Source organism: Hevea brasiliensis, chromosome 8 (genome assembly GCF_030052815.1).
Source record: "Hevea brasiliensis isolate MT/VB/25A 57/8 chromosome 8, ASM3005281v1, whole genome shotgun sequence".
Lineage (NCBI taxonomy): Eukaryota > Viridiplantae > Streptophyta > Magnoliopsida > Malpighiales > Euphorbiaceae > Hevea > Hevea brasiliensis.
The window spans coordinates 89,384,167-89,398,528 of NC_079500.1; the positions used below are offsets into that span (position 1 = coordinate 89,384,167).

A 14,362-nucleotide genomic window follows, 5' to 3' on the forward strand; every position below is an offset into this window, starting at 1 on the left:
TATTATATTATTAATATTATAAATAAATTAAATTTTAAAATTAAAATTATTATTATATTATATTACTTATTTTTTATTTAATAATTAAATATAATAATAACTACGTTTTATTATAATTTTAATTATATTATATAATTAATTATATTACATTAACTTACTCAACTATTACCCGATCAATTCCTTTTTCTCATCATTTTCGCCGCTTTTTACCTTCCAAGGCATCATTACCACTTACCATAAAAAAAAATAACCATCCAAAAGTCGCTCTAATCAACGATCACGATCCTCCTACACACAAAGGACCCGCACATTCCTTAGCAAACACAACCCTGATGGGTCCCACGACAGCACAACCTTTACATCAGATTGCGTGCACACTTTTAACAGTGGTCCCCTTTACACGCAACCAAAATTTTTTTTGCCTTCCCGCCTTCTCTTCTGATGCCACGTCATCACCATCGCCACGTCATCATAAAAATCATTCTGTTCAATGTCCATTGTCTCTATGAAAAAATCGAAACTAACACTCTCCTTTAATACCGAGGACGGTTAGGTTTGGACTAACAGCAACTACGCTTTATAAAAAGGCGTTTCATTTCTCCTGCACACGCAGGATTGGAAAGAAGAAGAGACGAGAAAATGGAGAAACTGACTTTCTGTTGTGTGTTGCTTCTCTCTCTTGTCGCGATATCTCGTGCGAAATTTCCCGACGACCATCATCATCTCCCTCTTCCGAGATCGACATTCCCGTCCGTTCAGGCTGGGAAGCTGATTCGGGAGCTTAATCTCTTCCCGGCGAAGGACGTCAACGTCTTACGTGACGGCGACGCTGCTCTTCTTGATGGAAGCAATAGAATCGTCGAGAAGCAGTTTAGGTTTCCGAATGTCGTTGACGACGAGTTTGGTGGGGTTTCTGTGGAGGATTTGGGCCACCATGCCGGTTATTATAAGATTGCGAACTCCCACGCTGCCAGGTCGGTTTTTTTCCTGAATGAATTTGGGATAGGATTCGAATTTTTTGGCTTGTGTGTTTGGAGAATTGTTTAAATTATGTTATAGAGTCGGGAATTAGCTTCTTAATGATAGTGTTATAGATAATTGCTTGATGCCATAACGGAAAAAAGCTGAATTTTAGGTTAAGCAGTTTGATTATAATGAATTTTAGTTAGTTTGTTGATTCAGAAACATCTTGTCTGTGGATTGAATCAGTGTTCTGACCTATGGCAATTTGTGATGTTCTGTAGGATGTTTTATTTCTTCTTTGAGTCACGCAACAGCAAGAAGGACCCTGTTGTTATTTGGTTGACTGGAGGACCAGGGTGTAGCAGTGAGTTGGCAATGTTTTATGAAAATGGTCCTTTTACTATTGCAGACAACATGTCTCTTGTATGGAATCCGTATGGTTGGGACAAGGTATTTTAATTCAATGAACTTAAGTTAACTTTAGTGCTTAGCATTGAAACATGGTTAGCCTTCGGGTTTTGGCTGCAGATTGTATAGTTAGTGATCTTCCTGTTTCCATCATTAGATGTGCATATTTTAGTCTATGTCTAATAGGAAGTAACACTGAGTTTATAGTGGTTATTAGAAATTAGAAGCACACCTAGGCTTGCTTCTAACTCAAAGCCGCAGGGGCAGAATTCATTTTTCTATCAGAGGAAAGCTTATTCGATGAAGCCATGCCTAAGTGCATAACTTGCCTATGTTGGTGAAGCTCAAGACAATGAAAGAATGCTTTTCTATTTTGTTTTAATATCTACATGTTTTAATATATTGAACCACTCAAGTCAGCTTCCGCCTAATAGCAGTTTTTTCATTATTAATATTCACTTATTCTGGTATATTTTCGTTTGAGCTCACAGTTGCACTTTGCTCCTACCTCTTGCGCTAATAACCAAGTTAATTACCATGTTTATCTTTTTAACCCCTTTGAAATGATAGGATTTTTCTATTGAAAAAGCCTACGTTGTTCTTTGTGTTTGTTGTCTAGGCTCAAATTGATCTTTCATCTTTGTCATACTTGAATTATACTTGAGCCCATGTTTTTTCTCATTGTATCAAATTGCACCCTTTTCTTAATTTTTATATGAGCAGTTAAGTAATACTAGGATTCCTGTTTAGGAAAGTCAATTTCACCTGATTATTTTTTGTCCTTCTCTAATATGACTGAATTATATGAGCCATTAAAGTATATTTGATGGTTTGTGAATGTTTTAAATATTTCATCCAACATAATTATCAAGGGAATAAAAATAAAGTTTATAGTTTGAGTGAAGAATTTGAATCCTGTTAAATTATAAAGCATACTTGCTAACACTTGCTTGAAAATGCATGGTAAAATTCTAGTGAGCATCCTCTTTTATCCGGCAAACATGCTGTCATTAATTAAATGGTGAAGTTCTTATAAACATCTGTTTTAATGTTAAAGGGTGTCCAAGTTTATTAGGCTTTCTGTACTGTGGATTCTGGGGAGATTCAGATGTATGTAGTCTATTTTTACAGTGCAAAGGTGACAGTTTTTGTGTTTTAAATCACAGTGGAACAACTTTACCATTGCATCAAGGCTCGCCCTCGTACAATTTTCACATGCATTAGTAATTTTTTTAGAGAACAATATACATTTCAAGTTGTTGGGCCTTTAACTGTTAATTTAGCTCCTCAGTGAATTTTTGTATGTCTGTGCAGACTTCCAAAGCTTTTTCCTTTTAATTTTCCTCCCTTGTATGTTACTGTAAAGTTGTGTATGACTGTCTCAGACCATTTTTCTTCTATATTCATCAGAATTTCGTGTGTACTTCATATAGGATGCTTAAGTGTGGTATATTGTATTAGATGCTTGTTATTACTTATGTATTATATTGATATCCATCACTTCAATTGGTTGCTTGGTGTTGTGGTTTTACCATGAAGTTGTTGTACTGAAGATCAAAATAATGAATGAAATGATTTGTCCTAGGGCTCTAAACTAGAAATGTTCCAAAGACTATGGAGTTCTTCTTCCTCTTTCTGTTTATTATGCTCTTTCCTTGATGCTTGTTGACAAGACTTGACAACTTGCTTGGACAATTTTTCAGGCATCAAATCTTCTGTATGTTGACCAACCTATTGGGACTGGATTCAGTTTTAGTTCTGATATACGTGACATTCGTCACAATGAGCAGGGAGTTAGTAATGACCTGTATGACTTCTTACAGGTTAGTTATCTTTGGATTTCCCTTTGGTAAAAAGTGAAACACGGCAACTCAACTCAACTCAACTCAATTAAGCCTTTATCCCAAAGATTTGGGGTCGGCTATATGGATTTGCTTTCTCCACTCTAAACGATTTTGGAAAAATCTATCACATAATTGCTCAAATAGTTGGTGTTTGAATAGTAATGTATGACTGCAACCATATTACTAGGACTAAAATGGGTTTTTCCTGTGATATCAGGCCTTCTTTTCAGAGCATCCTGAATTTGTCAATAATGAATTTTACATAACTGGAGAATCATATGCTGGTCACTATATTCCTGCTTTTGCTGCTCGAGTTCACCAAGGAAACAAAGCCAAAGAAGGAATTCATATAAACCTTAAGGCATGCTTACTTTACCTTTACCTAATTCTGACTTGTAACAAGTCTATTTAGATTCTATTAATTCCAAGTCAAAATGTTCAACAGGGATTTGCCATTGGCAATGGGCTTACTGATCCTGCAATCCAGTATGGAGCTTACACAGATTATGCTTTGGATATGGGATTAATTAAACAATCTGACTATAATCGTATAAACAAGGTGCTTCCAGTGTGTGAAATGGCAATCAAGCTTTGTGGTAATCTCATAAATTTGCGTCATTTGCCTTTTGAAAAATCCCTGGCCTGCTTGATTCTGTTATACCTTTTAAGTTGTACTGTTCAAATTTCATTGTGACAATGATCTTCTTACCATTGATAAACTGTGAAATATTTTATTGGTTTATTATTCTTGCTTCCTTCACCATGCAAATGTGGCAATTTTCTTTTTTCTATTTTTTCAGGCACTGATGGCACAGTCTCATGCATGGCCTCTTATTTTGTTTGCAACAGTATATTCAGTAGCATCTTGTCACGTGCTGGTGATATAAATGTAAGACCTAATGAATCTCCTTCTAGTGTTTGAGTGCATTTATAAACAACTTTTTGTGGCTGTTGCTTCTAATTAGAAAACAGGGTGCCATTGCAGTTTGGTCTTTGGTGTCATCTTTTCTGCCAAAAGCATGTTAAATTTTCTTTATATGAATCTGAAAAAAGCAATTAGGGGGAAAAAAAAAGAAAGGAAAATTCATTGAAAATAAAATGATCAGTTTTGTATAGGATGTTGAAAAATGATTAATGGGCTAAAGGCTATGATTTGTTCCTTTTATTAAACTTTTATTCACTAAAGCATTCTTACAAGGAAATTTGTAATTTAATGCTTAAATGGATGTGAAAATAATGTGCATCCCTAGCTTCTTGCTCTGCCTTCTTCCCATTTTCCTTTTTGGTCCAGTTCAATCAGCGCACTTTGATGAACCTATGTTTGCTTAGTAAGTTGGTGAAGATACCAGATATCGTCTTCTATCGGCCTTTGCTTTGAGGAAAGCCCTAATCCCTCTGAAGCAGCCTTTTCTTTTGTTAGGGCAGTTCCGATGGGTCACTTCACGATCTAATTCTTCTTGTTCTTTGTCTCCATCTTTGGAAGTCTTCTAAGAAGGTGATGCCAATTGCCTAAGATTTGTCAATAGTAAGACATTAGGGAATACAACCAACTACGATGCCTGCTTGGATTAGGCTTTATTAACAAGCACTCTTTTTAAATGCTCTGGTGGAGCTGGAAAAGAAAGACTAGCCTTTATTAAAAACTCCTCTTTTTGGCCTAGTTTTATGAGCAACTGGGATTTTTAATCTCCTCACTTACATGTGCATTAATTTGTTCTCCCTACAGTACTACGATATCAGAAAGAAATGTGAGGGGAGCCTCTGCTATGACTTCTCAAACTTGGAGAAATTTCTGAACCTGAAATCAGTTAGGGATTCGCTTGGCGTTGGGGATATAAGCTTTGTGTCCTGTAGCCCTACAGTGTATCAGGCCATGCTGATGGACTGGATGAGGAATCTTGAAGCTGGCATTCCTGCTCTCCTTGAGGATGGAATCAAGTTGCTTGTGTACGCTGGAGAATATGATCTTATCTGTAACTGGCTCGGTAAGTTTTCAAACGATATTGTCTCTTGTTAATTAAGCTATATATCAAATTTATCCCATATTTAGGCGGGGGGTACATCTTTATGTGCAGGAAATTCAAGATGGGTTCATGCAATGGAATGGTCTGGTCAGAAAGATTTTGTGGCATCTTCTGAAGTTCCTTTTGAAGTTGATGGTTCAGAAGCGGGAGTCTTGAGAAGCCATGGACCTCTCGCTTTCCTCAAGGTATCTCTCTCTCTCTCTCCTTGCCTCTCTCACCCTGGATGATGGCACACATTTAAAATGTGTACTGATATAGTCGCATGATGTGTTGACCAATAGGTCAACAATGCAGGGCACATGGTTCCCATGGATCAACCCAAGGCTTCATTAGAGATGCTGAAGAGGTGGACTCATGGAAAACTGTCTGAAGGCACAGCTTATCCAGAAAAACTGGTTTCTGAGATGTAATGCACTGTTATTTGGTGTTCAAAAAGTATATATTTGCTGTTGGTTTTAAACAGAATTCTATATGATGTCTGTACCTGGATAAGAAGGTTAACACATGGTTGAATCAAAGAGAACTGTTTTTGCTCATTTCTGTGCTAGATACTATTGATAGTTATGTTTTGAAATCTTAAATCGTCAAAATATCTAATCTTTTTTGTATGCCAAGTCACCAATGGAGTAGGGGGTGTAATCAGGCCGAGTCAAATCAATAAAGTGTTAACCTAGAACTCAACTCTACTTGGTCAGAGTTTTATTTTTTTAAAACTCCACTTGATGAGATAATTGAAATACTTAAACTTAATTCTACAACTATAATTAAAACATAGAATAAGGTGTTTGTGCTGCATATAGAAGTTGGACAAACTTCTCCTTTGAACTAATCTTATACAAATAAAATAATAAATTTTAATTTAGTATTAAATTCTGTTTATTAAATTATGAGACTTGAAATTTGAAATATAAGTCAGTGTTAAAAAAAAAAACTATAATTTTTATGAATTATAAATTATATTTAAAAATTATAAATTCCACATGGCAAGTAATGATTGAGTAACGGAAAGATACCAGACACTGGACAAAGATAAGCTCCCTTTGTCAAGAGCGCATAACTAGTGAACGGTGTGGAGCTGTGGACTGTGAACTGCGTTAGATAAAAGAAACAAAGTAGTACTCTCATGGCGTTTGCTCTTGGGTTCTCGACAAACTGTTGTTTGAAATCTTTTGCATTCTCGGTTCCTTCGGTTTCATCAAACCCTTTCGTTGTTTCACAAATATCTACAGTTTTTCCTTCTTATTCTTCTTCTGTATCAGTGAAGAATGCAACCCATCAAGTGAAGCTCCATCATCCACCAAGAGCATCAGCTGAAGGTTTGCTTACCCTCTTCACTTCCCAATTCGTATTCAATTCTCTTGTTTTTTTGATTTCATTCATTAATTGATTTCTCCAATATGAATTGTTTTAATCTGAATAAATAATTCTAATGTTAATCGTTTTTCTCCAGTTAGAAAGCTATGAAGAGCATCTGTTAATGATTTCCTTTTCTCGTTTCATGAGAGTTGTTACTTACAAAGTGTTTGGTTCAATTCCATTCCATAAAATTGTGAAATTCAATTGAATTCTAGTTCAATTGATTTCCATATACATGATTGAAATTCATTTAATAAATTTATAACAATTAACAATATATTAATAAATATAAAATATATTCACATGTCTTATAATATCAGAGATTTATATAGCAATAACTAGTATGATGAGGGAAAAAAAAAACCTGTTATTGTGAGCTGGGGAGTTGAAACGGTAACCTTAATTCTCATGGTCACTTAATTATTTATTATTTTTCATCCTTTTGCTGGAATTTTAAATTATCTTGGTTCTTGAAGATGGGAAAACAAGAACATAACGATATTGAGCAGGATCCATTTTTGGAATGGAGTATAATTGCATTAAAGAAAGGTTTTTATAGATGAATTAAGTTGAAACTCATCTCCTAATTTAGAAAATCTTCCATTTTATACAAGAATACATATACGTCTTCGTAGTATCTTCTGATAAATTTGAAGAAATTCGCTCTACATTGGATATTGATACGGAGTTAGTGTCTAACAGAGCTGAACGACTAAAAAAGATCCATATAACCTATTTCAACTAATTTGGGATTGAGGCTTAGTTGCTGTTGTTGTTATATGCTTAGAAAGCCAACATCCTTCGACTGTGGTACTTATATTGCAGGGATTCCCAGCGAGTTAATTGAAGATTCAAAGTTTGTTCCTTTAAATGCTGATGACCCTGTATATGGTCCACCTGTAAGTTGTGGTTAGTTCTATGCTTTTCTTATCAATTTGTCTTAATTTTGGCATTAAATATCTCCCATTTCAAGGCATAAATGCTCTCAATTTCTGTTGTTTCTTTAGTGCCCTGGGGAACTGCAGTGTAGGGGGGAGATTAAGTGTATTAATAACGAAAACGTTTGAAATTTGGCATATAAACTAAGATTTAAATTCTTAATTTGCAGGCTTTGTTGTTGATGGGCTTTGAATTGGACGAGGCACTGAAGGTGATTCTCATCTCATTTTTCTTGTCCTTTTTAGTCACGATGTCATTGGGATATTCAAACCTAATGATGACTAGTTGCATTTTAAGAGCCTTAGTTATATCATGATAAGAGAATCCTTATTGTTTGCATCACAACTGCTTCCCATATGGCAGTAGTGTGCCTCTTAAGACGGATTCTTTGCTGGAAACTAGTTCAGCTTGCATACCAAGGTGCTTCATTCCAATTATGTTCTTAATAGTTTCATGTAACTAGCAAATTTAGAGTCAGCTAAAACAATTATTGATCTCAATATGTTTAGTATTTGGATCAAATTGACTGTAAATTTGCCCATTTTTGGGAAGTAAGAGATCTTGTTAGAAACTTTATGCTTGCCAGTTTGACATAAACCTTTATTTTTTTTAATACGTAATCTACTGTTTCTTGATTGCTAGATCGATAACCCAGAAACTGGATTATGAGTCTTCTAACCTACATATTTTTTTGGCACAGATTCGGCAGCTACTAAAAGAGTTGGGTGGTGAATTTTTACAGGTAATTTCACACATCATACGTTTTTCTTCATTTTCCTTTGATGTTGTTGAGAATTATGGACTATGAAGTGTAAATATCAAACTGCTTATGCGGGACTTGTTCCTTCAAGTGATATTCCAACACTCCCCCCCTAAACTGAAAACCAGTACATTCAGTTGACACTTGAAACTGAAAAGGAACTGCAATACCAAGAAATGGAACTAAAACTGAAACCAGGCTATGATACCATGTTGAGAATTATAGACCAACGAGTGTGAATATCAAACTGGCAAGCTACACGCTGAACTGGACTTGAAACTAGGCTCCCCATCACCAAAATGGCTTATAGCTTAAGCCATTTTGGTTTTATTTTCCAACACTTATTTGCCCCTTAACTTGTTCCCACAAGTGATATTCCAACAGATGTAATTAGCAGGAACTTGATACAAACTATGACATCAGATTTTAGTCTTTTACTAAAGTTTAATACTATGCTGATAGTAAGAAATAATTCTTAATCATCAGGTCAGTATTGATCTAAATCATTCACAACTCTAATAAAATTTTCTGGTAAAGATAGCCGAAAATATTTTTTTTCCTTAACTTGATCAGGAAAGATCCAATTTTAAGGCTGATCCTTAAACAGCAAACGTCAAGGATTTTGTCCATACTGATAATATGGATAAACCCAGCAAGATTCAAGTTATTGAACCCAATGTTTAAACACCAATATGAAGCTTTTTTTTTTTTTTTTTTTTTGCCTTCTGGACTTATTTTTATACATTTTTTTTAATTTAATTTTACATTTATATGGCAAAAAAAGAAAAAGATCATTTAAAGAATGCTTGAACACATTTCAGAATCTGGATGCAAGAATTTCACAAATGTGTTTTAATGTTTATATTTTTCCATGCCTTTCCATTCAATTAAATGCATTTTATTGTTACCATCATAATTGCTGTTGTAGTTTTTGTTGTTTTAAATTTTGCATTAGGCCTAATCAAAACAATGCCATGATAATTAGATTACATGCGATGTAATGAGTATTCCTGTTCAGCAAAGATGTGATGGAACGAGTAAATATGAATATGTTGTATCCGTCATTGATCTCTTGTTTGTGTTTCGATATTCATTCTTGTAGGTTATTTTTTGTACTGAAGACATGATTCCCCAGTCACTTTGGGAAGCAATGCATACAAGTCAACCAAATTTGGAAACAGTGCAGGTTTAATTTTTAAATATGTTTTTATTCTCCATTTATATATTTATTTCCTGGTTTTGTTGTTCAAAATTTTTCTGAAGCATTAAATCTCCTTGTGCTTCTCATATTTACATTTAATGTTTTACAAACTAAATTAAATCACTTAAGCAATTTAAAGGAAAGAAATGAAACGATAATCCCAGTTTAGGATAACCAAGTTTGAGGTGCTTAGACACTGCAAGCATTCAATTATACACAGATGTGCCTAAATTTGAGTACTCTGTTCTGCAGATAGCAAAGTCGTTGCCACGGATTTGCATCTTGTCCGGCCTTAGTGGGGAAGAGATGATGATGTTCATCGATGCTTTTCCAGAGACTGGTATTGTTATTTCTTTTTCTGAAGTTATGATTTAAAAGCAGATATCCATTCAACAATAACTTGATATCCAATTTAAAATCAAATTATGCCTGAAACTTCTTGAATTTTGTAACCTTTCATTAAAACATCAAGCCTTCTTCTACAGGATAATCAATTCAATTGCAGACAGTCTGACGATAACTGTTTTAACTTGCATCTTTGTGTTTAACTACCTAGTTTCTATGGTGCTCACTTTAATAATCATACTCATTATGTTCTTTGGCTGCGTACAGGTCTAGAAGCAGCTGCATTTGCCGCTCTTGTTCCCAACAGCGCTAATAAACCACTGCAGGAATTAATAGATGAAATCATGGGGGACCATGAAATGCTGGTGAGCTGAGCTATCCAAGTTTAGTAAGTTCCTAAGCAAACATCTATTTTTTCTATCCTCTCATATGATTTAATTTTGTGAAGACAGGAAAACAACCCAGCTCATCATAGGCGAGAGCAGATTTGAATTCAGATGCTCGATGTTTCTTGGATTAGTTTGATCGTACATGGCTTATGCTGTTTTCAATGCAATCTGCAAGAACAATATTTTTCATTTGCATCATGGAGAAAAAGCAAGGAAGGTAGTCTAGAGGTCTTCACTTGCAGTAACAAAACCTTCAAATGCTTCCCTGAGAGGCATGTTGTTATGAATAAAATAAGAGTTGACTGACAGAGGGAACAAAAGTTAATTAGATCTTTTTTTTTTTTTCTATCAATAAATTACAACACATTTTAATGTAGATTGTAGATTATACATATGCACGAGCTTTGGTCCCTTGAAAATACTCAATGTTTAAACAACATTGCTTTATAAGGAAATCCACTACAGCTACACGGTTGATCACTGCAACTAACTGAATGTGTCGGTAGCACTAGCACATTGATCATCTGCTCATGGTAAAGAACCAACCAAAGCTTTGGTTTGCAAAGGTCCAAGGCGTAGAAGCTCAGATTGACATCCAACTACAGTCTGAAAAGCTGGACATGTTGCTTCAAATTTTGTGGAGGAACTCATACACTCCAGAAGGTGAAATGATGTGTATCACCATACTGTTCAACAAGATATCATAAAATTTATTCCATTTGATGTCCCACCAAAAAGATAACACCTACACCAGGAAGGGAAGAACATCACCTCATTGCTCAATTCAACTACAAGTATCAATTCGGAACTAGTTGGGGTCAGAATCAATGGGCCTTACAAATATCATCAATGAATTCTACACATAGAGGATTAAATTTGAACCATATTCCCAAGACACTTTTTCATAAAAGCCTAGGTTCCTATTCTCATTTTCCAGATAAATAAGCACAAATGGTTTGTTCTAACAAAGTTAAAATTGAAATATTCCTTATTTAGCAATTTATGTATTCATATTGGTAAAGCTAGGAGGATCAGAAATGTTATTAAATTATGGGTGTATAATGCCAATTTTAAGTCTACTCAAAAATCACCAACTTCTTCTCCAGCTAGGCAGCCAAGAATAATATTGCCTTAAAAGGGTTCCTCACACCAAATTACACATTCTTGTATGAGTTTCTGCATAAGAAGAAGAAGAATGCAGCATTCTATACTAGACCTATATGAGTTCTACAGTAAGAGCATTTTGTATGTAATTCATATTAAAACATTTTTAGCATACTAGTTTTGATGTAAGACAGCTGGGAAGGCAATTCATATAATGAAACCAATGCACATCCACTCGCAAACATGTTGGTTCCGTCTCAATTTTTGCAAGTAAAAGGTGCATTATCTTTTACTGCACTGGATGCCATGAAATAACCTTTCATGCTATAAAAAGCATGATCAAACAAAGATCAAATATCAAATCTAAAAATGTTATATAGAGTTGCTAGAATTGATTCAAATAAAAAACAAAATGGTTCTAACCATCACACCAATGATTAGGGCAGACATTACAACTAGAGCTACAATTATACCACAAAATTCAAGGCTAATTTTTACCAGCTGTTCCTCAACTTAGAGTTTGTTACATTTCTGTCCCCATTTCATTTTGTTACCATAAAATCACTCAATTTTAGAGTTTGTTACACTTCCATCCCTCACCTTCATTTTGTTACCATAAAGTCCCTCAACTTAAAAAATGTTGCATAAAAGTTCATCAACTTAAAAAATATTGCATAAAAATCCCTCATCCCATCATATCTCCAACCAGTTTGATATGTAGCAGTGCCACACTGTAAAATGAAAAGGAAGATTTTTTTTTAGTGCAAGAATAAAGGACATGTTAGATCGATTTTCTAATTTTAAAAATAGAATTTTTTGGGTGGAATGATTTGTTGTATTAAATATACCTCATTGCATTAAATATACTTCATTTATATGTTTTGGTATGCAATTATAGAGTGTCAATTGCTTAGGGTATTTCCAGTAATATGATGGCCCAATCCGCAATCGAGCAAAAAATATAATTTTTGGACTTTTAGAGAGGATTAATAAACATAAGGCTATATAATTTCATATATGGCACTTTAGTATCTTTAGCTTTTTTTTTTTTTTTTTTTTTTTTTATGTAAATTGTGGCCCTGCCACATATCAGATTAGTCGGATATATTATTAGATTTTGGCATGAGGATAGTTGAGAGACTTTATGGTAATAAAATGAAGATGAGGGACGAAAGTGTAATAAACTTTAAATTTGAAGGACAACCGGTAAAAATTAACCCAAAATTCAATGAAATGTACTTCACTATGGATTTATCCCTTGGAAAAATGAATGAAGAAACATTACAAGCTTAGGTATTTCTACACAAATTAACCTAAGCCTGTAAGTACTTTACCTTTACTTGGATTCCAATACAAAACCAAGCTGAGTAATTAGGATTCTAAAGAAACTCAAACACAAACTAATCTATATATAGACTACAGAGTTCATTCTCTGCTTGCATCACTTGGTCTTCAATCATCTATTTATGGACAATACACAGAATTCAACCAAACTCAATCTTATAGCAAGACAAATCAACACCAAATACATGAAAAGCACAAACCTCAGTGCCATAAGAGAACAACATATAGTAAAACCACATCAAGCATATACTAATTTACTCAGTGACTAATCCTTCTCATGCTCCACAAGATTAACATAGTAGCCATTAAATAAAAACAAAGCCAAATACAAACGAAACCACAACACTTGATTTTTCTTTTTCAAGACAAATCATATGTGATATGCACTATCAAACATAAAGCTCCACTCTAAAAACTTACCCCACATTCCCACTATTATCAACAAACATGAAGCAAAAGTGAAATTTAGCAAAGAGAGCAAACCAAGCACAGCTTTAAACAAATAACAAAAACCAGAAAACACCAAACCTTGGATGATTCAAATCTCCAGATCACTCCTCCTCATCACTCTCATCACTAAAATAGCTCGATTTCTTCACCTTCTTCCTCTCCATCTCACTGTCCCCACCACTCAGCAACCTCTCATCCGCCCTTCCATCCACCACCGACGCCCAATTCTCCTCCTCAAACACCTCCTCATCACCCCACTCTTCCTCCCTCCTCCCTGGATCCCCACCTCTCCGACCTCGCTTAGCTACAGGCCTTTCCCTCGGCCCCAGCTGATTCCTCGGACACTCATAAGACAAATGCCCAATCTCCCCACACTCATAACACCGACTTTTATCCTTATAAATTCTTTTCTTAATGAACTCCGGGGCGCGGCCATTATCAACGGCGATAGAAGCGGAGAGGGTACGGCCGTTGAGGATTTTCTTGTCCATTTGGCGGGCCGCAGAGAGGGCATCGTTTCGAGAGACGAATTGAATAAAAGCAACACCGCGTGATTGGCGGGAGGCTCGGTCTTTGAGGACGCTGACGCGGGCGATCTTTCCGAAGGTAGAGAAAAGAGTATGGAGATCAGAGTTGGTGAGAGAATAATCGAGGTTTGAGACGTAAAGGGTAGATTTTGATGGAGCTAGACCACCTGAGCCGTTGGATTTAGGGTTTGATTTGAATGGATTCAAAGAGGAAGATGGCGGTGGCGGGGCTGACGAGTAGGCTGAGGAGTAGCGGTAGTAGAAAGTTTCGTCTTCGTCGCTGTCACTGTTATTCTTACGACCCATTCTTCTTCTTCTTCCTCTTCTTCTATTAGCAAAAGTAAATTTTGCCCTAATTTATGTAAGTAGACTCAAAATTTAAATTTATGATTAATTTAACATGAAATTTTTGTTATAGAATTAATTTTTATTTCTTTTCAAAAAAAATTATTTTTGTTAAAATATTTTTCTTTAACAAAAGTTAAATTGAACATTAATGTTAACCAACTAAATCAAATATTTTTTTTTATAATTTTTCACTATATAGGTTTAACTAATTTATTTTATTAAAATTATAATTTAATTTTACAATTTTTTTATGAAAAAAAAAGAGAGGTGTTATTAACTTGAGTTTCTGCAAATAATTTTAATATTAATATATTATTATTTTTATTATAAAATAATATATTTTATATATTTAAATATAAA

General features: G+C 34.7%; 3 protein-coding genes across 3 annotated transcripts; 2 read left to right on the forward strand and 1 right to left on the reverse strand.

The window, feature by feature from the left end:
• The first annotated feature begins 527 nt into the window (after positions 1-527).
• On the forward strand, positions 528-5,775 carry LOC110651903 (serine carboxypeptidase-like). Its single transcript, XM_021807379.2, has 9 exons — positions 528-974; positions 1,245-1,413; positions 3,075-3,194; positions 3,433-3,576; positions 3,661-3,811; positions 4,016-4,104; positions 4,942-5,200; positions 5,291-5,424; positions 5,521-5,775. The coding sequence occupies exons 1-9, from the start codon at positions 640-642 to the stop codon at positions 5,647-5,649; spliced, it is 1,530 nt and encodes a 509-aa protein (XP_021663071.2). The 5' UTR covers positions 528-639; the 3' UTR covers positions 5,650-5,775.
• A 506-nt stretch (positions 5,776-6,281) lies between these two features.
• Positions 6,282-10,715, forward strand: LOC110651904 (uncharacterized). Its single transcript, XM_021807381.2, has 8 exons — positions 6,282-6,555; positions 7,421-7,494; positions 7,704-7,745; positions 8,235-8,276; positions 9,397-9,480; positions 9,748-9,835; positions 10,108-10,205; positions 10,289-10,715. The coding sequence occupies exons 1-8, from the start codon at positions 6,363-6,365 to the stop codon at positions 10,313-10,315; spliced, it is 648 nt and encodes a 215-aa protein (XP_021663073.2). The 5' UTR covers positions 6,282-6,362; the 3' UTR covers positions 10,316-10,715.
• A 121-nt stretch (positions 10,716-10,836) lies between these two features.
• LOC110659803 (U11/U12 small nuclear ribonucleoprotein 31 kDa protein) lies at positions 10,837-14,086 on the reverse strand. The gene is made up of 2 exons (XM_058151601.1): positions 13,206-14,086; positions 10,837-10,974 (listed from the first exon to the last, which is right to left on the reverse strand). Exon 1 carries the CDS (start codon positions 13,958-13,960, stop codon positions 13,229-13,231), a length of 732 nt encoding a protein of 243 aa, XP_058007584.1. The 5' UTR covers positions 13,961-14,086; the 3' UTR covers positions 10,837-10,974; positions 13,206-13,228.
• Between the last annotated feature and the right edge of the window lie 276 nt (positions 14,087-14,362).

What these genes read in the sequence shown, in the direction of transcription:
- LOC110651903 (XM_021807379.2), top strand. Translation starts at nt 640, where the DNA reads ATGGAGAAACTGACTTTCTGTTGTGTGTTGCTTCTCTCTCTTGTCGCG. An exon ending in GCGAACTCCCACGCTGCCAG is followed by an intron (nt 975 to 1,244) that starts GTCGGTTTTTTT and finishes GATGTTCTGTAG; the next exon opens with GATGTTTTATTTCTTCTTTG. An exon ending in TCTTATCTGTAACTGGCTCG is followed by an intron (nt 5,201 to 5,290) that starts GTAAGTTTTCAA and finishes CTTTATGTGCAG; the next exon opens with GAAATTCAAGATGGGTTCAT.
- LOC110651904 (XM_021807381.2), top strand. Translation starts at nt 6,363, where the DNA reads ATGGCGTTTGCTCTTGGGTTCTCGACAAACTGTTGTTTGAAATCTTTT. An exon ending in ACCCTGTATATGGTCCACCT is followed by an intron (nt 7,495 to 7,703) that starts GTAAGTTGTGGT and finishes CTTAATTTGCAG; the next exon opens with GCTTTGTTGTTGATGGGCTT. An exon ending in CAAATTTGGAAACAGTGCAG is followed by an intron (nt 9,481 to 9,747) that starts GTTTAATTTTTA and finishes TCTGTTCTGCAG; the next exon opens with ATAGCAAAGTCGTTGCCACG.
- LOC110659803 (XM_058151601.1), bottom strand. Translation starts at nt 13,960, where the DNA reads ATGGGTCGTAAGAATAACAGTGACAGCGACGAAGACGAAACTTTCTAC.